This window comes from Sciurus vulgaris (assembly GCF_902686455.1).
Source record: "Sciurus vulgaris genome assembly, chromosome: 8".
NCBI classification, from domain to species: Eukaryota; Metazoa; Chordata; class Mammalia; order Rodentia; family Sciuridae; genus Sciurus; species Sciurus vulgaris.
In genome coordinates, this window is record NC_136468.1 from 137,682,723 (window position 1) to 137,708,412 (window position 25,690).

A 25,690-nucleotide genomic window follows, 5' to 3' on the forward strand; every position below is an offset into this window, starting at 1 on the left:
AGTGGGGCAGAGCTCTTGAATTCATCAAGAGAGTTTGGGTGAGGATTGGGAAACTGTAAAGTAAAGCACATTATCGGTGTGACCCAGTAGTTTGGTTAAAAGTTCCTTCCAGTATGAACTGTGACCTCTTCAGGACACATTCTCTGCTTTTCTAAAGAGAAGGATAAAACTCATCAGTGTTCCAGTTCCCCCAAGACTGTTAAAGGCATGAACAAGAAGTAAAAACAGGCCTCTCCTTCAGTTCAAAGTTAGTTCAATTTGGATGTGTTTAAAAGAACTACCTAATGGCACTTCTATTTACAGCCACAATGGTGTAACAGGGACTGGATTTATCATGCCACCTGAAACAACCTCCTGCATCCCCCCCCCCCCCAAAAAAAAAAATCACCATATGAAATACGGGAAACAGTTTTCAAGATGTTTTTCATCAGACAACAAAGGACAGCGATCCTAACTGTTGATGAACAGTTTCTGGGTTCACTATCTCAAGACAATTTCCAGATCATGGGGGTAGGGAGGCAGATTTCCTAAGTCAAGGAGTTGGAGCTGTGAGTCCAGAATGACCAAGGCAGCTAGAGTTAGTAAAAGTGCAGAATACAAAAAAAAAGAGAAAGAAATCCCCAGAGATCTGCAGACAGACCCCTGAGCACTTCTCAGAGTATTGATCAGTGTGCATGTGAGTAAATCACCTATAGTGAAAGAAAAATAATTTGAAAAGATTAGAGGAAAGAATGCCTGTTCCTATTAGCTATATTGGAAAAACGTGTGATTCACATGGCATTGATTGGATTATACATATCTTGCCTCATTTATAGAGATTAATTACCCTATCCAAAGCACTTTTTTTGGAATCACTTAATAAATCATAAAAGCAAAACCTGAACAAATAAAGCTTATTTCCTAATAACTAACAGCATCTCAGATGACAGCTCAAAATTTATAGGAGTACTAAAATATTAATTAGCCAGTAGAAGTATAAAAATGTTGAGGCAAGGTAAAATGCATAATGTCAGCTGGGTGCAGTGGCGCATGCCTGTAATCCCAGCTGCTTAGGAGGCTAAGACGGGAGGATTGCGAGTTTAAAGCCATCCTCAGCAAAAATGAGGTGCTAAGCAACTCAGCAAGAACCTGTCTCTAAATACATTGTAAAATAGGGCTGAGGATGTGGCTCAGTGATTGAGCGCCCCTGAGTTCAATTTCTGGTACCAAAAAAAAAAAAAATCTAAATCAAATTTACATAAATGTAGATGATACCTGAGTTTTTAAGAAATATACTGGATGGAATTAATAGCAATTATACATTATAGGAAAAAAAGATCAGTGCATTCGAAGGCCTCACAATAGAAACTATCCAAAAAGAAATAAAGAAAATGGAACAGAAAGGAGTATCATTGAACCATATCATTGAACATCCAAGAGAAACTACCAGTGGCCTAGTATATGGGTGATAATTCCTGAAAGTGGAAGAAAAAGGGAGGGACAGAAAAAGATTCGAAGAAATAATGGCTGTTTTCCAAAATTATTGAAAACTAACCCACACATCCAAGAAATTCAGTAAACCCCAGGCACAAGAAACATGAAGAAAACTACACCAAGGTATATCATAATCAGTAGTTAAAAATCAATGATAAAACAAAAATCCTGGGGCTGGGGTCATGGCTTAGTGGTAGAATGCTTGCCTGGCATGTGAGGCATTGCATTTGATCCTCAGTACCACATCAAAATAAATAAATAAAAATAAAGGTATTGTGTCCATCTACAACTAAAATATTTTTCTAAAAATTCTGAAAGCACTGGAGGGGGGTCAAATAGATAAAAAGGACATCAGATTATACAAGTGAGCCAAGTGTGGTGGCACACATCCGTAATCCCAGTGCCTCAGGAGGCTGAGCCAGGAGGATCACGAGTTTGAGGCCAGCCTCACCAACTTAGCAACTTAATAAGATCCTGTCTCCAATTTTTAAAAAATTAAATTCTTACTTAAATAAGAAGTTCTGAGTATGTGACTCAGTGGTTCAGCTCCTCTGGGTTCAATCCCCCCCAACCCACCAAAAACAAGTTAAAAAAAAAAAAAAAAAAGACATTGGAACAACAATTCAAAATATCAGAAGAAAAAAATGTATTACTATATAATTCTGTGGCAAAAATAAAGATGTTTGTAGACATACACAATCTGGAAGAATTTATCACCAGCCAGTTTGCACTATAAAAAATGTTGAAGCCCTTCCAGCTGAATAAAAGTGGTGCAGATTGGAAATCAGTTATCTACACAAAGGAACATAGATCACTAGAAGTAAGTACATTACTAAATATGGATTTTCCTTATCTAAAACTGCTTAAAAGATCATTGACTATATAAATAGGAATAATTTGAGGTTCATAACATGTGAAAGTAATAACATGCTTTGCAAAAATAGTACAAAGTTTGCAGAGGGGGAATGTAAACTACAGTAAGGTTTGTTACACGGGAAGTTCTTTAACTAAAAGACCATTAGTTAAAGATGGATTCCATAAACCCTTCAGCAACCTCTAAAATAAGAAACAAAGACATAGAGCTAATAGAACAACAAAGGAAGTAAAATGAATCATAAAAGTACTGTATCCATCCTAAAGAAAGCAGGTAAAGGGAAATGAGAAAAGGACAGATGGAAAACAAATAGTGAGGTGATAATCTTAAACCTAATCATATCAGTAATCACATTAAATGAAATTGGTTTAAACAACCAAATGAAAAGAAAGCAGTTGTTGAGATTGAATAAAAACAGAACACAATTACATCCTGCTTATAAGCAGCATACTATAAGTCAAAAAAATTAAGAGATTAGGGAAAGATATATTTGATTTATATTCATCAACAGAAAGCTGGAGTGGTTATATTAATAATCAGACAAAGCCCTTTCAGAGCAAGCAGTATTACCTCGAACAAGTTATTTCATCATGACAAAGGGGTCAGTTAAGTAATAGACTTAGTAACCCTGAATGTTCATTCATCTAATTAAAGATCTTCAAAATACATAAAGCAAAAACTGATAGAACTTCAAAAAGAGAAAAAAAAACTCCCCAAATATAGCCAAGGGTTTCAGTATCCCCTCTCCCTAATTGATAGAACAAGCAGAAAATCAGCAAGGATATAGTGGATTCCAGCAATATTCTTAATCAGTGTGACCTAATTGACATTTTCATGAAATACCCCAGCAACAAAACATGTTCTTCTTAGGCATTCATGGAATATTTACTAATACAGAACATGTTTGGGGGCATAAAACAAGCCTCCACGTGTGAAGTATGATCTCTAAACTCTGTTAACTTAGGTGGCCATGACAAAATACCATTGACTGGATAAACAGCAAAAATTGACTTTCTTGGAGTTCTGGTGGCTGGACATCTGAAATCTGTTTTCCAAAGTGACTACATCAATTTATGTTTACCACCAGCAGTGTATGCAGGTCCCTGTTGGGTATCCTTGGCAACACTTGGTTATTATATGACTTTTGTTATTTCAAATCCTTCATTTCCTCCTTTTTTTTCTCCTTACCACATGCCATTAACATACACATTTAACTTATTTTTCTTATTTATCATCTTTTTCCTCCTTTGTACAAATCCATTTGTTTAAAATTCAGTAGTGCTCTCCTGTTATTGTCCCTCCAGTACTAGAACAGTTTCAGATCTAGAAGAAATTCGATCTCTGTTGTGGAATCAAAACTGACAAAGTAGAGATAGAAAAAGGAGTACTCATATACTGCTGTGGAGAGTAAATTGGGCACACCCTTTCTGAAAGCATTTGTGTGATATGTTAAAAGTCTCCAAATGTGCTTGCCCTTTGACCTTACATTCTCCTTCCAGGTTTTTATCATAAATAATTAAGGATGTGAACAAAAACATTGCTAGGAGATTCAGCCACACTGGAATGCTTTTGTGTGAAGTCAGGAAAACTCTTGAGTGGACATTGGAAGGAGTGAAAATTATTTTTTTAAATGTGGCAACAAGAACTAGTTGCCACATTCTTCTTTTCGAATGCCTTAGCATTTTAAAATATCTCTTTACCGATTTTCTAACCTACTTCTTTTTTAATCAAAACTAAAACTTACTTATAAATATTTTTCCCCACAGGTCCCTTAATATGGACTTTGAAAATCAAGATAAGGAGAAAGACAATAACAGTTCTTCTGGGTCTTTCAATGGCAACAGCACCAATAATAGTAAGACATTTTATGTCAGTTAATTTTCATCCATGTAATTACCTTAACTTGATTCTTTCTAAATCCTCAGTTAATCATTCACTGGTCAGGATTTGGTATTATAATAAAATCTAAACTGTAGGCTATAATCTGTTAAATTTTTATGTTCTGAGTCTGAACTACTGGTTACTTGCATATAAGAAGTTCATTCCTTAAAGCTTGCTGCTGAGATTGTTTCTTAAAGATAAGCAGGATATTAGTGCTTATGTTTTGGGAAGTTTTTTTGGCACTGGGGATTGGACCCAGGACACGGGTGCTTTACTACTGAGGTTCATCCCCAGTTCTTTTTACTTTTTATTTTGAGAAAGGGAGTTGCTGAGGATCTTACCAAGTTGCCCAGGTTAGCCTCCTGCCTCAGCCTCTCTAGTTGGTGGGATTATAAGCATGCAGCACTACACCTGGCTTATGACTTCATTAGATACTTCGGTGAGGTTGATAATTTTGTGTTGATCCTAAGTTCATTCAGTGACTCTTAAAAGATGTCTACCTTCAAAATACATTCTGCTGTCTTGTATATCTAAAAAGAACAAACAAAAAAAAAGATGTCTACTTGAAGTACAGGATGAGCTGGAAAAGTCACAAAGATTCTTATTTTATAAATTAATGAATATTTTATTTTATAATATCCATAGTTTAAGGTAAACAAATATACAATGATTAAGATAAATAAGACTTAAGTTATGTTTGAAGGCTTTATCATTTAATTCTTTATAATAAACTTACAAAGTTAAAAAAAGTATTTTATCTCTCCTGATATTTAAGATTTTAAATCCTGATATTTAAGATCTTCTGATATTTAAGAATGTTTGCTTTAAAAAAAAAATTGTGCTAAATGGCAAACGTTTAGCAGCATTATTAATAACCCCAAAATGGAAACAACCCAAAGGTCCATAAACCAATGAATTTTATGGTCTGTCCATACAGTGGAATGTTATTTAGCGTTAAAAAGAATGAAGTGCTAATACATGCTACCATGTGGATGAACCCAAAATGTTATGCTATGTGAAAGAAGCCAGGCACTACTTATGTGAGTCCATGTATATCAACTTTCTAAAATAATTAATATATTTAGGCAGTAGATTAGTGGTTGCCTGGGACTAGAGATGGGAAGGAGAATTAACTGTAAACTGAGGGATCTTACTGGGATGATGGTTTTACTGTTGAAAAGTTTACCTTCTCCCGCCCCCCAAAAAAAGAAATTGAATTATACACTTAAAACAGGTGAATTTTATGGTATGTAAATTATACTACAATAGTTATAGAAAATGTATATGTTTATTATAGAAAGAATTAAATTAGAAATAAAGAGACTTAGGGGTGGAGCTCCACTGTAGGGTACTTGCTTACCATGTATGAGGCCCTGGCTTTGATCCCAAGGGAAGGAAGCAAAGAGAGCATTTGATTTGATAATGATAGATTTGTATTGAGGAACCAGTATTCTACTAGATATTTTGAAAGAAGAACAATTCTTTTCAAAATGTTTTTAAAAAGTGCTAAGAGTGCAAATACCACTTCACCTTCCATACCCGGGATAGGGGTTTTGTGTTTTCCATTGACCCTCAGAATTCTTCTAAACAAGCCACTATTACCATTGGGTCAGATAAAGCTCTAGAGGTGAAATCATTTCAACATCCATGTACAAAGAGAGTAAAGAAAGGGGCAAGTCAGAAGAGCAACACTGGCTCAGGTGAGGTCTGTTACTTGGAGAAGGATGAGCTTGACTGGAAACAATGAACTTGGCTTGCTGGAGAGAGGAGCATATAATTACAGGCACAGAGAGGAGAGTGAGCATGATCCATAGGACAGGTTGAAGTCACCACCGAAAAGGGAAGAAACACTGTACTGCTAATAAAAAGCCAGATAGAATATGAATGGAAGACCATGGATATTAAGTGATAAAGAGATCACTTAATATGCATATCAGTTTCTCCAGTTCTGTGTTGTCCTGTCAACAAATTATACTTGCCTAGTTTTAACTCATTTGAATGTGTTTCATTGGTCATAAAGTGGTCATGATAAAGACAGTAAGTAGAATCATTTAAATATAGTGAGTCTTTTCTTTTGACACAAATTATTTTATACCAATAACTTACTAGGAACCAAGTTAAAACAGTGTGAAACCTGATTAAATTACTACATAGCAGCATACCTTCTATCAACATTTCAAGACAAATCAGTTTATGCTCATGAAACTATTTTTAAAGACCTGTGTTATATTGCATATATGCAGATATGTAAACCAGAGTATAGATCTGTTGTACATTGCATGACAGAAACCTAAGATAAATGATGTGTGTCTAAATATAATTTTATTTTCAATATGCACTGGAAAGAAGTTATCTGGGTATCATTTTTTTCTTTTTCCTTATTAATCAGAATCTAAATAGAGTTAGGACACCTCTTTTTTAGTGGTCATTTTCTTAAGTCTACTATTATACCAAATTATCCTCAATGACACGATTTCTTCTGAACCTACTCCAAGCCACATAAACTTTCATAAGGGATAGGGACAGATAAGTGCCCTGTACTTTCACATAATCAGTTACATTATAAAAGAAGTAGCCCTTGCAAAGAAGGCCAATACTTGATCACGGACTATAACACCATTCCAGATTGAAGGGGTAGCATGGAAAACTGGTCACATTTATCAAGAACAAAAGAAATAGTAGCAGCCAGAAAGATAAACAGAGAAGCAAAGAGATTGTTCAGGTGCTAAGGAGATTGGAATCCTAAATAACTGACAGTGCAAAAGAATTGGTGGGAAATTTCTAAGAAAAGGAAGTATGTTTAGTGTTAAGATTTTACTAAGAGTTGAGCATGTTGGCACGTACCTGTAATCTCAGCAACTCAGGAGGCTGAGGTACGATGGTTGCAAGTTCAAAGCCAGCCTCAGCAATTTTTCCCCCCTCAGAATATTTCAGACTTGTTGAAGGACAAAGTGACCAGATAGAGATTTCTTTTTAAAACATTGCAGTTGCCCACACAGGAGTGAAAAAAGCTTGAGAGTAGGGAAAAGTATAAGTGTAGGTCAGCATCATTGGTGGGGTGGGGGATGAAAGTTTTTGTGTAGGTCTCATGCTACAGTATATCAGAAATGATTCAGTTGTCCTTGATCATAAAAGAAGCTATAGAAGAAGTGTTAATGATGACTTGACAGGATTAGATGGGCCATGTAATTCATACCAAAACTTACAAAATGGAGGTTGATAATTGATCCCTCCAAGGTTCCCTAGTGTGCATGACCAGACTGGGGGATTACTACTTCAGGTTATAGTAATATGCCACCTGTCTGGGCAGCTCAGAATCACAGGAAAGCCAGGGAGAGGGTAGAACAAGGCCACCACTCAGCTCCTTAAAAAACAGAAAATGAAAATTACAACCGTAATGAAAAGCACTCCACATATACCAGAATATCTTAAATTAAAACCTCGATCACTCCAAATATTAGGTTGTAGAATAAAAATCCTCTTGAACTACTAGTGAGAATATACATTGACTCAGTCTCTTTGGAAAAACATTTGACTTTGTCTACTAAAGGAAAAGATACAAGTACCCAGGAGTGGTTGGGGATTTAGCTCAATGGTAGAGCACTTGCCTAGCATGCATGAGGCCCCAGGTTTAATCCCTAGCACCAGAAGAAAAAAGCCCTTTTCCCTGCCTTTAAAAACAAATAAATACTCTTGGACATAGCAGTGTTGCTCCTAATTATATACCTACAAATATAAGCACATGTGCACCAAAACCATAACAAGAACACTCAAAAGCAGCATGATTTATAATGGCCAAAAAACTGAAAACAATTCAAATGCTAAGATGGATAAATTTTAACATTCATACAATGAAATTGAGCTGATATAACAGCATGGATGATTGCCACAAATAATGTTGAGTGAAAGAAGCCAGAAACAAAAATACATATTACAGTACAATCCAGTACATATGAAGTTCAAAAAACAGGCAAAATTAACGTATTTCCGTGTGCTTGTTTGAGTGGAAAACAAAATAAGATCATCAGAAATCAGTACAGTAGTTACATTGGGGGGAAAGAGGGTAGTGACAGGAGGGACACAACAAAGGCTCCTGGGACTGGTCTGTCCTGCCCTGAGTGGTGTTAGGTGTGTGGTGATTCGCTGAGCTCCCTGCTTTTTACTTACCTGTGAATCTTAAAATAAAAACAGAAAGTCACAGCGGGAGGGACTTCCCTCCAGGTTCCTCCTGACCTTGTTCTAACTCCTGCATCAGCCCCAAGAGTCCTATGTAGTTTTCCCCCAGTGTGTCATTCTTTTATTTAAGAAAAGACCACATTACACCACATTATGTGACTTCTTGAAGTCTTTACTTCACATGTAATTTATTTGAACTATGAAGATTGATGGGAGATGTACAGTTGAAATTCTCTTCATGAGTAGACATACACATCCTTAATTTCCCCTCCTTAGAGGGTAAATTCCATAAGATCTGGAAAGTTTTTTTTAATCCCTCCTGATGCTTAATGTATAAGAGATGTTTGGTAAAGGGTCCAAAAGTAGAAATTTAGTCCATTGAATACTAAAAATAATGTTGCCATACATAATTTTTAATTCCATCACCACACCTACTTAAGTTGATTTTGGCTTTTAAAATGACATCGTTGGACTTTGGAAATCTTCCATGATGGCTGCTCTGTTTAACTTTGCTGTTTTGTTTGTTTTTAAGCCATTGGAGTGTGGCTGAAATTTTTGGTTAATTTGCTTCTTCCTCTGCAGAACCATTGCCTCCTATCCTTTATGAAGTTCAGTTTTGAAGTCATGTACATTGTTTTAGATGGCATATTGTCAGCAACTAAAGGAACTTTATTTGCCTTGTAACATTGCCTCTTGGTTTAAATCCATTTTCAGAAAAGAAAGTATGCATTTTTTAATATTCTAGAAAGGTTCATTGTATTTAGTTTTACAAGTTATTTATAGATTAAAATTCGGATCATAAGCATATCTCATATACCCTAGTCACTGTAATCCTTTTTTTTTTTTTTTTTTTTTAGTTGTTAATGGACCTTTATTTTACTTATTTGTATGTGGTGCTGAGAATCAGACCCAGTGCCTCACACATGCGAGACAAGCACTCTACCACTGAGCCACAACCCCAACCCATATGATCTTTATTCTACCAGAAATTTAATTTTTTGTTCATATTTTGAACCAATATAGTTTATCTGTAGATTATAGGATGCTTTGTTTTTACAGAAGAGGGGAAGATATGGGTATATGTTTTAAATTTTATAGATATTTGTAAACAATTTGTTTCTTGTCCTTCAGTAAATGATCATTTGGGAAACATCGTTTTCTGTTGTGAAAGACATCTGAAGATCTGTAATTTCCTCTAGTTCTTTGAACTACTATAAAATAATCCCCATCCCAACCCAGGAGTAGCACACAAGCCAAGCTGGAAAGGTTTGACTGGAGCTCAGGACAAACCATTTTCCAGATCATTTCCATTTGTCTTGACACCTAGAACACTTTTCCTAAGTTGAACTGCCACATTCCTAAATGAGTTGTTTGACTCATTCATCTAACCACCAAGAAGCAGTTTTGTTTTGAAGAAATATTTAATATTTTATTTCACAAAAATCCCTAAAAAGCTCTTGGGGACAGACAAGTTTAAATGCTTAAGAATAGTTTTTAAATGTTGGTTCATCTTGCAACATTTCATGTCGAGTTATGTTCATCCCTGTTAAATATTTTATTTGTAACCTTAATTTTTAAAAAATATTTTTAGTTGTAGATGAACATGAGATCTTTATTTTTTTTAATGTGATACTGAGAATCGAACCCAGTTCCTCACACATGCTAGGCAAGCACTGTACCACCAAGCCACAACCCCATCCCTATAATCTTAATTTAATGAAGAGAACTTTTACTTCTGATGTTTCTATTATAATAGGTTATATGACTATTTCTTTGGTCCCTTTCATACACTTTTCTTTATGACATCCCAGGGCAGTTAATTTGGAAGTGGGTAGCAAAGAAGACAAAACTGATAGTATTTCCTCTTCATTCAGTGATTATCATATTTTGCCATTTTTTCCTTCTCTACCAAGTACTTTATTAGTGGTTTTCAAGCCTGGAAGCGAAATAAAGTCTAATGGGAAGTTTTTAGCTGGTCCTAATCCCCAGAGGTTGCAGCTTAATTGATCTGGAGTTGAACCTGGGCATTTTGATTTAAAAAACAAACAAACAAACAAACTCTCCAGGTCACTCCAGTGAGCAGCCAAGAATTGAGAACCACTGTGCTGTGCTAAATCTTTCTCTGTCCCAAGACACTGTCCACCATTAATCTCCCATTCTGTTACTTTAAAATGTTCTCATAAAATAATTTTTCTGATTCACTGTTTACAGCTAAGTCTTCTCCTCCTCTCCACTAGAGTAAATATATGTATATTAAATCCTCAAATTATTTTAGTCATTGGCTTAAACCACCCCTTTTTACCAAACCTGAATGCAAGACCATAAATACATTCAAATGGACTGAACCTCTTAATGGTACCTCCCTCCCTCCATGGGGATTGAACCAGAAACTTCACCTGTGCTGTGTCCCCAGATTTTTTTTTTTTTTTTTTTTTTTAATTTTGAGACAGGGTCTCATTAAGTTGCCCAGACTGACTTCTGATTTATAATCCTCCTACCTCAGCCTCCTGAATAGGAGCACTGCCTGTTAATGTTCTTGATTCCAGAATTTTTGTTTTTTGCTTGTTTTGTTTAATATATTATAGTTGTAAATGGGCAGAATGCCTTCATTTATTTTTGTGTGGTGCTGAGGATTGAACCCAGTGCCTCACACATGCTAAGTAAGCGCTCTACCATTGAGCCACAGCACCAGCCCCTTGGTTTTGTTTTTTTTTTTGCATTCTGTCATTCACATGGTCAGCACAAGAAGGTGTTAGTAGTGCGATTCAACAAGTGTTTCTTGGGCACTTCCTACAGGGAAGGTGCTGAGGAGAGCAGAGAGTTCATAATCTCAGTGGTGCCTGGATAGTCCATACGTTAAGTAGTTATCCCTAGAACCATACTTTAATGAGTTAATGTATATAAAATACAAGAGCACAGGCTTCTTATGTAATAAGTGGTTAATATATTCTTTTTTCTGTCTTTCAGGTATCCAAACAATTGACTCTACCCAAGCTCTGTTCCTTCCAATTGGAGCATCCGTCTCTCTCCTAGTAATGTTCTTCTTCTTTGACTCAGTTCAAGTAGTTTTTACAATATGTACAGCAGGTAAGTGAGTTTTTCTGTTTTTAGCATACTGAAAGGAAAAAAAATAAAACATTTTTAAGATCATTGTTCAAAAATTTTGCAAGTTTTTCTTCATAAATCTGTTTTTTACACCCTTCTAACCTCTTTCTTGAACATCCTGATATTCAGACCTGTCAACACAATCTGAAAGAAAGGCTGAGAATTTGGATATTCACGAGCTTTATGACACCAGAACCATTTTGCTTGGGTGTGGCCCCTTTTTTGTTAGGTTACCAGAAGGTCCAATTTGGTGTAGTGGTCATTGGCAGCCACTACCAGTGCTTCTGCAGATAAAAACATAGGTAACTAATTAATTAAATGGTCAACTCTCTGATCTGTTTTCAAGATAAGAGATGATGGAAATGCAAAAAGCATAAGCAAAATGCTACAAGACTTATTAGGAGATCATCCCCCAACTCACTGTTTATCTTTTCTTACTGAGTTAGGGGAAAATGAGAAAATCTACCCATATTATCCCTACTTCAAATCAGGTATTCTTTTGTTCTGAGGGGGTTATTTGTTCCATAATAAAGGATTCTCTGGTTAATTAAATCATTTCCACTTGTCAGGAAAAGTATTTTGGGAAATGACTTTCTAAAAATTATGCCATTTTTTAAATAATAGATTTATTTCTTAAAAAAAATTAACCACCCTTTTTTTCTCTAGTTCTTGCAACGATAGCTTTTGCTTTTCTTCTTCTCCCGATGTGCCAGTATTTAACAAGACCCTGCTCACCTCAGAACAAGTAAGGACTTGGGGAACTTTCCTCTCAGTTATAAATTTGTGTTTTTCTTTCATGCTTGGTAGCATTATTAGAAGTTTAAGTTTCTGGTGTTGACTGGAAAACAAAAATACCAAGAGACTGGGAAGCCAGATGTTTAATCTTTTAAAACTAGAATATAGTACTTTCTTTTATACCTTTCCACAGCAGAGAAAATAAAAACAAATCTTAGGAATTAGGAGTCCTTACAATGTGCTTCCTGCTTAGATTATTGAAAGAGGAGCCATTTTCTTTTGATGCAACACTTCCATTTCTTCACTGGTGAACTAATGGGCTGTGAGCATAGTGGTTAAATTCAAATAAGTTTTGCCCTTCTTTTTTGGTGACCTTTGTTATGACAGCATTCACACCTTAACTCCTCAGGTTATTGCTCTGTGGAAACAAAGTTCTGTGTTAATGAGGATGTAGTATATTATGTATGTACTTAGAAACTGCTTGCTTACAGCAGCTGATTTTCCCAGGAATTGGTGATAACCAGATAAATCTACCATCGTACAGATTTATTAAATGAATTGACTTATTGGCATTCTTCAGTTTGTTTTCCACTTAAAAATAGAATTCTCTTCCATAGAGAGCTTCTCCAGAATTCTTTTTCTTTCTTTCTTTTTTTTTTTTTTTTTTTTTTTTTTTTTTGTGGTACTGAAGATTAAACCCAGAGGTGCTCTACCCCTGAACTCCATCCCAGCCAGTATTTGTTTATATTTTGGGACAGGGTCTTGCTGAGTTGCTGAGGTTGACCTTGAACTTAGGATCTTCCTGTTTCAGTGTCTTAAGTCATTGAATCATTGAAATTACAGGCATGTGCCAGTATGCCCAGCTTCTCACAACTTCTATATACACGTTAATAATTTGTTCTCAAAAGTACATCATCAAATGGGAGAAGTATAATTCATCTGAGTTTTTCATAGTTTACCCCAAAGATGCTTGGATCCTTTAGATTTCCAGGTATCTAGATATGGCCCACTGTTCTAATCCAGCCATCATGAACTCTGATCATGAAGAACCACGGCTGTTGAATGTCGTATGCCCAGTAAACGTTGTGTGTTTTCCAGGATTTCCTTTGGTTGCTGCGGGCGTTTCACCGCTGCTGAGTTACTATCGTTCTCTTTGTCTGTCATGCTTGTCCTCATCTGGGTTCTCACTGGCCATTGGCTTCTCATGGATGGTGAGTAGCAATGTAACAGACTAATTTTACTTAACATAATTTTGTAGATAATTTATTCAGAGCTGTATAACCATCACTACAGTCAATTGTAGAACATTTTTATCCCTTACACCCTAAAACCCGTACCCCTGAGCAGTCACACTCCACCCCACCTTAGCCCCAAGCATCTTATTTTCTGTGGATTTCTCTGTTTTGAACATTAGTGTCCATGGCCTTCTTTGTCTGACTTCTTTCACTTAGCAACGTGTTTTCTAAGTTGTAAACATGTCATAACCTGTACAGCCGAATACTGTTTCATTACCAGTTTTTAAAAATTCATTCATCAGTTTCCCGTTTTGTGCTAGTAATGAATAATGTGTAAATATTCATGTCTTTGTGTGAATTACTTTCTTACATAAATGGGATTATACTATAATATATAAAATATATGGAATATAGAATATATATAATGCAGATCATATTTGATATGATATACAAACACCTTATGTAGTGATATAAATATATGTATCATTATATGAAATGTATTATACCCTTTTTAATAGCTCCTGAGTGTTCCATTGTATTTATATTATTTAATTATTGCTGTATCCTTAAATTATCTTTTAATCTTTTTCTGTTATAAATAACCCTGAGGTAAAAATACTTTTTCTATCTCTTGGTCTGTGTCAGATCACTTAGATTCCCCCCCGACCCCCTCCGCTGAACTGGGTATTAAAACTGAGGACCTCATACATGATCTGCCACTGAACTACATCCCATCCAGAATCTAGCTTTTTTTTTTTTTTTTTTGAGGCGGGTGTTTCAGGAATTGAACTGAGGGGCACTGGACCACTGAGCCACATCCTCAGCCCTATTTTGTATTTTATTTAGAGACAGGGTCTCACTGAGTTGCTTATTAGCACTTTGCTCTTGCTGAGGCCAGCTTTGAACATGGGATCCTCCTGCCTCAGCCTCCCGAGCCACTGGAATTACAGGTGTGTGCCACCTTGCCTGGCTCCAACTTCACTTATTTTTGAAAGATGAATTCCTAGACATGAAATTCCTGTAACATATGGTTTTTGTATGTAAAATTTTTATATCACTATACTGCCTTTCACAAAACCATAGCAGTTTATGCTCCTGTGTACAGCATATGAGAATTCCCCTTTATTAATAATAATGATGAAATAATAACAATAGCAACTGAGATTTATTGAGTGCTTTTTATGCATTGGGTACTCCAATGGGTGTTCTACATGAATTATCTCATTTAATCCTTAATGTAACTCTTGGAAGTTGGAACTGTTCTAGTTCCCATTTTGCATAAGAGGTAACGTGTTCAGAGAAGTAACTTTAAGTTACTAGAGCCTCCGTGTATATTTCTTACTTAACTACCAAACCACTTGAAAGTACCTTTCCAAAAATCCCCTCATATTCTTCAAAGTCATCCTGGAAACATTAGAAAGCTTTAAGACCCTACTCTCATTTTTCTCAGTTCACTTTTCTAATCTCAAGAAACCTCTAATGACTCCTGTTCTGTTCCACAAAATCTGCTCGCCTTTTCCTTTCTTTTTGATAGTTGAGAAGGGAAGCAAGTTAAAATATAATCAGTTTTTTACTTACTTGTAATACTAATTTTTAATGAAAGAATTTGAAAATCAGAGGCTACAGGTGTGGATTGCATCTACTCCTGCTACCTTTCCAAGCAACCACAAGGTTAATCCAGACCTAAGAGGCAGAGCCCTGTGGAACCAGCTGCCAAGCTGAAGGCCTCTCTGTACTCTGCCAGGCAGCGTTTCCTTGTTCTTAGGCTGACACAGCTATGTAGCTGTCATTCAGTGTCTTTTAAGCAGAACCACCCAGAGTGATACTTACTGTCCAGGCCTCAGGTTCAGGAGTGTCCAAGTTATGGGATAGGATTTGTATACTTCCTATGACTGACCTTAAATGTGCTGAGTAGAATATGATACATATGGAGGGGGTGTTAGGTGGTGTTTTTATAATTTCTTTAAAACACTTGCATCAACTATGTGAATTAATTCAAAACCAAGGATGTTCTGCTCATGGTCAAATTGGACAGAATCTGGTAAAAGAGATTATAAACTTATTTTTTGTGTAATTCAGAATCAGTGCACTCAGGAACTGTTAATGAAAAGGAAGTATTGTTATTGAAAGGAGTGTAGTTTCATCAAGGAAGAATTTTAAACCTTAAAACTAAAATCTTGTCCTTGTGCTTAAGGAATTTTTTTCACTTTTACAATGATTTGAAATTTGCATGTACCAAATTGATTAGTAAAATGCTATGAAAAACTGAAGAAACTATAGATTGCATACTGTAAAATTACATTTTAATCAAAAGTGATATTTATAGTGAAAGCACTTTTTAAATTATAAAACACAAATATAAGATGTACTTATTACTTCTTTTGAAGAAGCAACACAAGGGGTGAAGATGGCCATGGCCCACTGAGGAGGAATGATTGGTTAAGCACCTCTAAGTAGATGACATACTCAAGTGTCCATTTTGCTATGAGTCCCTTCCTCTAGACTGTAGTCGGTAGAAATTTACCCTTAGACCAAACTTATCTCAGTGACCACCAACATAAGTACATTCCCATTGTGAAATTCACCTAATTGTTTTTGCTAAGTGTTTGGTAAGGTTCCCTTAAACCCTAATTGGCCCTAATAGATGTTTTATTGCATTTTCAGTTGTCAGTTTTCCTCTTATTTGTGCAAGAACCTTTCTTTTTCACAAGTTTGCACTAAGCTGCCTTTGTGAATAGAATTTTTAAGAATGCCTCTGAGCTTTTTCTTTCTCAGATTAGTATTTAATATGTTTGTCTTGTTTTCTGCTATTACAAGAATGTAGCTTTCTTGCCCTGATATGTAACATACTGAAATATGTTGCTCTCTGGCATGGAAATTGTCTTTTCAGGATCTTCTCCAGAATCATTTCATCTTGTGGACAGTGAAATATGAGATTTGGTGATGGGGTTTTTTAAATGAGTATTTTCTAGTTAACAGCTATCCTTTGAAATTAATGTACAGTGAAAATAGAGTGATAAATGTTTTACAGGGCTTTACTAAGGAGTTTTCATACTAAAAATGGACTTGAGCATTTTCATAAACAAATCCAGAGCTCTTTCATCTTCTCTCAAGTTTCATGTAGCGCATTAACCTTTTAAATTTGGTAAAGCTTGGACTTCTTTGACCAATAGATGGTGGTTTGTCAGCTAAAAGCCAATGGATTGTCTGTTGAAGTAATAGGAATCAAACCCAGGGCCAAGAGTGCATTAGGCAAGCCACTGAAATACCTCCCCAGCCCATGCTGATGGTTTTTTTTTTTTTTTTTTTTTTTTTTTTTGGTACCAGGGATTGAACCCAGGGATGCTTAACCACTGAGTCACATCTCCAACCGTGTTTGTATTTTGTTTAGAGACAGGGTCTTGCTAAGTTGCAGAGGCTGGCTTTGAATTTGTGATCCTCTGGCCTCAGCCTCCCAAGCCACTAGGATTGCAAATGTGCAGCCGATGATTCACAAGGATCCTTAGTGTTTCAAGGATCATTGAACCACTTTCACTTATGCATCCTCTGACCAATTCAGGGACTAACAAGAGTCTTGACACATATCTAATCCAGCCCCTCATTTTAAAGCTTTTGCTACTACCCTGTCACTAAGAAATGTTTAGTGCCAGAAATCTAAAAATTTATTTTTAGTATTTTAAAAAGCTAGCCTCTGGTGCTTAGTCTGCATAGAATATAGATATCTCAAAATCCTCTAAGAACAGGAGCACTGCTTAAGACCCACAGGTTGTATATTCCTAGTTGAGAACATTTTAACTCAGCCTAACATGTCATTGTCTTCATCCCTGACCTTCTTGGTTGTGGAAGACAAGGTGATACAGAAATGTCAGTAATTAAGATAACTAGTTAAACGACTAAGATTGGTAATTTACTTCCCTAACACTTTTGGTTAATTTACATTTAGCTGAAAGTTAAGTTTATTGGTAAAGCTATCAGGGAATCTGGGGAAGTTTTGCAAACAATGTGGAGCTTCTTTATCATGATCTGGAAAAGCCAAAGCAGTGCTGCCATTCTTGAAACATTAGATATTTGTGTGCAGTGAACCTTGTCCCCAAGGAGCTTCTGTTGATGCTCAAGTTTAAGAAGAACCTCTGTCTGCTGTGTGAAGAGACTGCAGGTCCAGGTAGAGGCAAAGAGATCAGGTAGGAAGTTACTGTGGCAGTCTAGGCTAGAGACGGTGTAACTTGTACCAAGTGGGATTGAGAAAGTAATCCAAAATGACACCACAGATTTTGGTCCACACAACTAAGAATAGAATATAGAGAGGTAGAATACTCTGGTTGGAACCAATTTAGAGAAGAGTTTGGGATAGATTAAATGTGAGAGGCCTGTTGGATTTTCAAGGAAATATGTCACTTAGGCCTTAGGATATATGAATCAAATTCAAAGTTGAGATATAGACTGGAAATACAAATATGTGATAGACTGAGATTGGATGAGCTCGCCAAGGAAATGAACAGAGCAGAGGTGTGAGGGCCAGGTACAGGGTGTGAGAGTTGAGGAAGAGCTTCAGCAAAACCTAAAGAGCAGTGGATACGGGGTGGAACAAGGAGAGTGCACTTTCCTGAAAGCCAAGTGAGGTGAGAGCCACAAGCTCAGATCAGGTGAGATGAGCAGAGGTTCCTTGTTGTGTTTAACAAGAGGGTCCTTGGCAGTACCAGGTAACTGAAGTAGCAGAGATGAAGCCTTTGATGAATGGGTAAAGAACAGCTGAATGTGATCTAGTCAGTCTTCAGATAATAGTGTCTAATTTACAGAAAATAAATGGAAGAGAGATAAACAATCACCACAATAAGGAAAAAACCTGGAAACAAAACATTCTGTAGGACAAATAGCTCCCATCTCATTAAAAATACTGCTGATTGAAAAAGATTTAAAAGACATATACAGATCCTGAATTGGATACTGGCTTAGACAAACTACATAAAAAACACTCTGGGGTCTGTTAGAGACATTTGATTGTGGTAAAAATTCATTGAAATGGAAACCAGTGATTGCTGACTTTTAAAAAAACAGATTTTAGCCAGGTGTGGTAGCAGGTGCCTGAAATTCCAGCAACTTGGAAGGCTGAGATAGGATCACAGGTTTGAAGCCAGCCTCAACAACTCAGTAAGACCTTGTCTCAAAAAAATAAAAAAGGCTGGAGGATATAGCTCAATGGTAAAGCACCCACCCCTGAGCTTAAATTCCCTGTTTGAAAGAAAAAAAAGTTTTAGCCAGGCACAGTGGTGCACATCTGTGATTCCAGCTATGCAGGAAGAGCAAAAGTTTGAGGCTAGCCTTGGCAACTCCACCTTCTCTCAAAATAAAGGGGTTGGGGGTATAGCTGTATGGTAGGTATGGCACCCTGGATTTAATCCACAGTACCGAAGAGAAGGATTTTATGATCTCATTTTAAAAATAGACATGACTTGTTCACCAGCTAATACCCTACATGCTGTAACACGGCAAGATGTCGCTGACAGGTGTCAGTGGCAAGCCCGTGGACTTTGTCTCCCTACTGAGAAATTTATTTTCTGTATAGAAATACATTCTGGGAAGATGTTTTACATTGTTTATCTCTGGATAGTGACAACATAGGTTTTTAAACCTTAACTGTATTCTCTAGTTTTTTATAATGTGGTCGCTGCTTTTGTAATAAGTATCAAGAACTTAAGGAATAAAAAGAATATCCACAGTTCTTCAGAGGAGCTTTTTGTTAAGGAGATCAGAGAAACAGAGGTAGCTTGAGAAGGAATTTGTGTGTGTGTGTGTGAATGAAAATACAATGCAAATCTACAATATTTCTAATAAAAGAAAATCCTGTAAAGAAAAGAGTTGATTGGCTGGAAGGACATCCTGAAAGAGGAAAGCGATTGTGATCTAGGGCACAGCTGACTCTAGAGCAAGGACAGTGCAGCCACAGCAGCAGGGGAGGTCTTGACAGCCTGGCCTGCTGCTGTGTGGTCCAGCACCATGTCTAGCAGGAGAAAGGATGCTTCTTGGGGCCCAACAGGCCCAGATAGGCAGGAGTGGACACTTCACATCATTGTGGGTATAAGTGCCTAACACTGTAGCTCAGGGCCCCCAGACTTTGGAAGGAATTGCACACTGTTGGGTTGATAAGCTTAAGAGCTTGTCGGAAGAGGACGAGCCTGTTAGCCACAAACTTGACTACTGTCTCCTCCCCAGCTCTGGCCATGGGCCTCTGTGTCGCCATGATCGCCTTTGTCCGCCTGCCTAGCCTCAAGGTTTCCTGCCTGCTCCTCTCAGGGCTTCTCATTTATGATGTCTTTTGGGTAAGCATCTGTTTCCCTGAAAGCCCCTGCTCTCTCTGTGTGCAGTGGAAGTATTCACTGCTGAAAACTGTCCACTCCAAGTACCCAGAGCCTGCTCGCCCAGCCTTCTCAGGCTGCTCCCTCCAGTCCTGTGCTGCACACGTTCACAGTGTGCTGGTGGCTTTTCAAACCTTCTCTTTGTGGAGCTGTGGTACCAGTAGCTGTGTGTGAGACTCAGGGTGGAGGAGGCCGCAGGCAGCCGAGCCACCTTGCATGAGAACACCCCACTCCACTGTAAGGGAGTATCTGGGCACAGAGACACATGAAGAGCACAGATTTTCTTCAAAGCATGCCTTCAAAGACAGTGTTGATGAGCTATGCTCTCAAGAACAAAGAGGGATGATGCTGAGAGCAGGTTGTTTGCAGCTTCCTTCATTAAAGGCACCTTTCCACCCTGGCAGGTATTTTTCTCAGCCTACATCTTCAATAGCAATGTCATGGTGAAGGTGGCCACACAGCCGGCTGACAATCCCCTTGACGTTCTATCCCGAAAGCTCCACCTGGGGCCAAATGTTGGGCGTGATGTTCCTCGCCTGTCTCTGCCTGGAAAATTGGTCTTCCCAAGGTAGGACTGGCCTATCAGGCCTCATCCTGTGCTGGTGGAGGACACAGCCTTCCTTTGCAGGTTTCCTGCCTTGTCTTCAGCATTCTGGTCCTAAACTATAAAGGGCTATGAAGCGTCATCACCAAATGAAAAAGTAAGGATGAGAATACGACCTAACTTTCCAAGATGTCTTACCAAGTGATATGGGTGTTGCTTTTTATTATTGATTAATGTTAACACCTGAACATTACTGCTAGTCCCATTTTATTTTTTAATACTATGGATTGAACCCAGGAACACTTAACAACTGAGCCACATCCCTGATCCTTTTTAGTTTTGAGACAAGATCTCCCTGAGTCATTCAGGGCCTCACTAAATTTCTGAAGCTGGCTTTGAATTTGTGATCCTCCTCCTTCAGCCTCCTGAGTCACTGGGATTACAGGCATATGCCACTACGCCCAGCTTGTTCCCTACTTTTTAAAGTTGGCTGAAATTAATAGAATCAGGATTGTTTTTACTTTTAAGACATTTATGCAAATGTTCTAATAATAAAATTGAACATTTTTTTACCTATATAATCACTGCAAAATTAATGTGCTGCTTTTATCTCCTGTGTCTGGTAGTAGTCAGGTGCTTATTTGCAGTCTCAATAGTGAATGTCACAAATAATGCCTTGCCTGACATTTTCAAAGGAGATAGTGCTTAGGCACATCACCTCGGCAGTCACTGACAAGCTGCTGTCTTGAAACACTGAGGGGCCAGATTGGTGACCTCTGCTGCCAGTGCTTGGAGGGTTTTTAATCTCTAAACTTCAGAACTAGTGTCCACGAGTAAAGGTTGCTCTCTGCCATTTGGATGAGTTCTTTGACTTCTTTAAAAGCTGACAGTCTTTGCACAGGAGTAGAAGAAATTGAACTGTAGGGAGAGTGCCATTCCTAACATGTGACTCCACATTCCAGCTCCACTGGCAGTCACTTCTCTATGTTGGGCATTGGAGACATTGTGATGCCTGGTCTCCTGTTGTGCTTTGTCCTTCGCTATGACAACTACAAAAAACAAGCCAGCGGTGACTCCTGTGGTGCCTCTGGACCCGCCAACATCTCTGGGCGCATGCAGAAGGTCTCCTACTTTCACTGCACCCTCATTGGATACTTTGTAGGTAAGAGTGCTGGGGAGCTGCTGCTGCTCTCTCACTGGCTGTCCTCCAACCCTTGGAATCAAATCGGGTGTCCCAGCTGCAGATGCTGATCAAGAGAGCAGTACCTCTGGTTGCTGTTCAGATAGCCCCGCCTGTGTGATGATGCACACCCTCTCTGCAGTGTGACCGTTTCCCTGTTGAAGAGGATGTCCGAAGAATATGCGATAGCCACAGACACAAACCACGCAAGAGTGCAGATCGGGCTCTGCATAAATCTTCCACAGAATTTAGTAAATGACTCATTTCTTATGTTAACAAACAGCTGATAAAAAGCTGTTTACCTTCATTTTCTGTCACCCCTGGCCTCAGACTCTTTCCAGGCTAGTGTTTCTCCAGCCAGCTCACCTGCAGGCAGGCAGGCAGTTGTGATTGGGCTAGGAACGATGGTAGCTTCTCCATGCACATGACCGTTAAACTGCAGAGTGAATGGGAGAAAGCACTTCTCTCGCCTCCTGCCTGACATCAGCATTGCATTCACATGGGTTCAGAAACCCTGCCAGGGACCAGGCATGTGGCATTATCCCCATGAGGTGGAGGAAACTCAGAGAGGTGATCCTTCCCCAAGGTGACACAGCTCTTGTAAGTTTAGCAAAGTTGGAACCTGAACCAAGGACTTTTGCCTTCAAGTCCAGCATCACACACCACAGAAGACAGAGGGAGACCAGTCCCTTTTAGGGTAGAAGGGAGGGTTTGAACCAGGAAGTGAGCAAGGAGTGGGACTTACACCAATCTCATGTCCTTGGAGTTGCTGTGTTGTTCCACATTAAACTACTCGAGCTGGGCATTTCACCCTATCCATGGAATGGACTATGTCACAGCCTATTTCTCGGATGACAGAGGGCCTCCCTCCTTTCAGCATCACTCACCAGTGTCTTTCCTCCTAGGTCTGCTCACTGCTACTGTGGCGTCTCGCATCCACCGAGCTGCCCAGCCCGCCCTCCTCTACTTGGTGCCATTTACCTTATTGCCACTCCTCACCATGGCCTATTTAAAGGTGAGAGAAAGGGCTGAGACCGAAGCTCAGTGACAGAGCACTTTCCTAGCATAGGCCTGGGTTTCAGTCCCCCGTGCAGGGAGTGAGTTGAAATGGTTGTAAATCTGCAAAAGCAACTTGGCACCAACCTTGGGTTTGGGTACATACTTTCCTCACTGGAAGGGTTCTGCTTGAGCCCCTGAACTCTTGATCTTGACTGCCATGTGCACTGGCCTGGCATTAGCAAAAATCTCTCAATTCTTAGAGTCACTAGTAGAAAATGGTAATAATTAGGCCATTACAGCAGCTGGTCATGGATTAATTAACTGATATTCCAAAAGCCTAGCTTTAGAGACTTCCTGCTTCTCTTAAAGCAGTACCGTAGGACTGGGAGTATAACTCAGTGAGCCTCTGGGTTTGATCTCCAGGACCAGGAGAAAAAAGCAGTACCCTATTGCCCTAACATCTTTTTAAAAATTTTATGTTAAGGCTTAGAGAGAACTAAGAAAGATTTAATAGAATTGAAGCAGTATATGATAAAAACTAAATTTAGAGAGCACATGACCTTATTTATCAAATTTATATTATCATCTCATTTTTTATAGCTAGGTTCATTAATCTGCCTAAGTCCATTAACTATCAGGGATGGAACCTGTGTCAGGGTAGAGTTTGAACTGAGTTCCTAAAAGCCCTTCCTTGCTCAAGGAGCCTGAGGTCAAGTTATTTTTAGTTTAATGCTCTTTGAGAACTTGTTTGGAGGTTCTAGCAAGGGGCTACAGCTACTCATATACCCTTAACTGAAGAATGGTCCTCCTCTATCGGGGAGGGTCGTCCTCCAGGACCGAATGTGCAGCTTCAGGAGGCACAGACATGGAGCAGTGAGGAAGGAAGGGGACACCACCTAGCCAGACAGATCAGCCAAATCAACCCTGGCGATCAGCGGGGTAACAGATGTCACAGCCAGATTGCTCTTACATCCATTGAATGCTTTCTGGGTCCTGAAAGCAGCAGTCTGGTCTGAGATCAAGAATCAGAAAGTACTTGTGGCTTTATGTACCTGTTTAAATCTGTAACTCAGGAAAGTCCCTCCATTCCCAGGGTGACCTACGGCGGATGTGGTCCGAGCCATTCCACTCCAAGTCCAGCAGCTCCCGGTTCCTGGAAGTATGATGGATCACATGGGAAGTGACCAGGATGGCCAGTGTCGTCCTTTTCTCTCACCGCGTGGTTTTGTTTCCTCTTCTTAGAGCTGGCCTGGTACTCAGAAGTTACCTGTTTAAGGAACAGGCGTGTGACTGGAATTTGCACCTGAAGAAAGCCTGTTGGCAGGAGAGGGTGCTGGGGCCCTGTTGGTCCTCCTGCAGTGGTAGAGGTGGAGCCTTTCAGAAGTGACAGGCCCCTCCCTCCCATTTTTGTGGATCTGCACCAGACTGTTACCTTGTGGGGAGATGGAGATTTGACTATTTAAAAACTGCAAACAGCAAGGAGTCGTTTTAGAACTTTTTGAACACTAAAAGGATTAAAAAAAAGAAATTAGCAAACCGAAGTTTCTTCAGTGAACCCTCCAGAACTTTGGGACCAGTTTCCTATGGGGGACTCAGTTTCAGAGAACTGAGACAGAAGCTCTTCTGTCGTTATTTTCTTCTTTCCTTTTTTTGGATTTATTAAATATTTTCTGTGGTGTGCAGTGACTTACTAAATCCACAGACATTGAGTGACTTCTTACAACATACACATAAGAATTTGTTGTAATAAGTTCATGTCCACCCAGATGTCGTGTTGGCAGTGAACAAGGGCACGGTTTTTATACATACGTACATATATATATATATACACATGCGCACATAGATATATATGAATAAACAAAAATTAAAACCTGCTAAGATCATGCTGTGTAGCAGACAGGGGCTTGCTGTAATTTTGAGCATGTAGAGCAGTTTACTGTGGCTTCCTTGTATAAGCTGCCGTCTCTCCCCTTCACAACTGACCCTGCAGTTACAAACCAGAATAGCATTTGGACTGATAGACTTGTGGGCTTTAGGGGACTCTTAACTTGGTTTGATCAGTGTAGCAAATTAGGGATGAAAAGTTAAAACAAAGTCCTTTTCTTTTTACAGGCTTCTCCCTTGCAGGGTTTTTAGTAGTTTTTTCCTGAACCAATGCATGTAATATAGCAGCAGGTGTCTTTGTGCTTTCTGATCATAGTATTGTACTACCTGTAAATACATTTTTCTATTTTGTATTTTTTTGTATTTTTTTTTTTTTTGGCATTTTGTTTCATTGGTGTGCTGTATTTTCCATGCCCTCACTCCCTTAAGAAGGAAAAAAAAAAAAAAAAAAAAGGAAAAAAGCAACATAATCCTGTCCTTGCTGTTGTGATTATAGTCTTGACTTACCTGTGGTGGCAACTGGGTACTGGGAACAAATGTCAAATGCCCCTCTGAGACTGACCCAAAATTCCAGGATCCAGGGAAATAACAGGATGTCCTTCCCCATAGAATCCAGCCTTGTGCTGGGGTCTTTGGTTCTGGTAGTAACTGGTGCAACGTGTGCTTGCCTTTACCTCAGCAGCCTTCAGCCTGGTAAGAGGCAGAGAGAAGCCTGGAGTTGTCCTGAAAATACCTGACAGCAGAGGCTGGAGAAGGGCCCACACATCCGTAAAGTGTCTCCTCCGTGGCCCCCCTCTGTCCTCCCTGTGCACTGAACTGGTGTGCCATTGTCTCCATGGCACACAGTCACTGGGGGTGGGACACACGCAGTCAGGGCATTGGGTTCTTCTGTTGTTGCTTCAAATCCTGCTGGGGAGTTCGGGGTGTTTTGTTTTTAATAAACAACTCTTTCTAGCCTTTGTCACATCATCTTCACTTTTGGTGGTTGGTACCAAGGAAATGCTTCCCATCGCCTCCTGCTGCTCCGTGTCTTCCAAAAGACCAATGGGAAGATCCTGTCAGTCTCCAGTCTTGGTCACCAGGGGCTCTGGTTCAGTCATAGGAACGTCCAGCACTGGAGCCTGCGCTGTCCTCAGCACTCAGGCCACATCTGGACTTGTGAAGAATGAACGTGCTCGTTCGTTCATTCATGCGCTGTGCATCAGTGCCGCTGCTCTCTAAGCCCCAGGAGACAAATGGCTAAACGGGGTG

General features: G+C 38.9%; 1 protein-coding gene across 2 annotated transcripts in view; it reads left to right on the forward strand.

Moving 5' to 3' along the window:
* SPPL3 (signal peptide peptidase like 3) overlaps positions 1-25,398 on the forward strand; it is a 120,413-nt gene extending 95,015 nt beyond the window's left edge. For both annotated transcript variants that reach the window (XM_079151399.1, XM_079151398.1), the window contains 9 exons: positions 4,114-4,202; positions 11,372-11,491; positions 12,176-12,254; positions 13,343-13,455; positions 19,690-19,796; positions 20,237-20,400; positions 21,339-21,538; positions 22,462-22,571; positions 23,649-25,398. In XM_079151399.1, the coding sequence (XP_079007525.1) occupies positions 4,114-4,202; positions 11,372-11,491; positions 12,176-12,254; positions 13,343-13,455; positions 19,690-19,796; positions 20,237-20,400; positions 21,339-21,538; positions 22,462-22,571; positions 23,649-23,720 (1,054 nt within the window). In that variant the 3' untranslated portion in view covers positions 23,721-25,398. The remainder of the gene's footprint in view (positions 1-4,113; positions 4,203-11,371; positions 11,492-12,175; positions 12,255-13,342; positions 13,456-19,689; positions 19,797-20,236; positions 20,401-21,338; positions 21,539-22,461; positions 22,572-23,648) is intronic.
* The last annotated feature ends 292 nt before the right edge of the window (positions 25,399-25,690 follow it).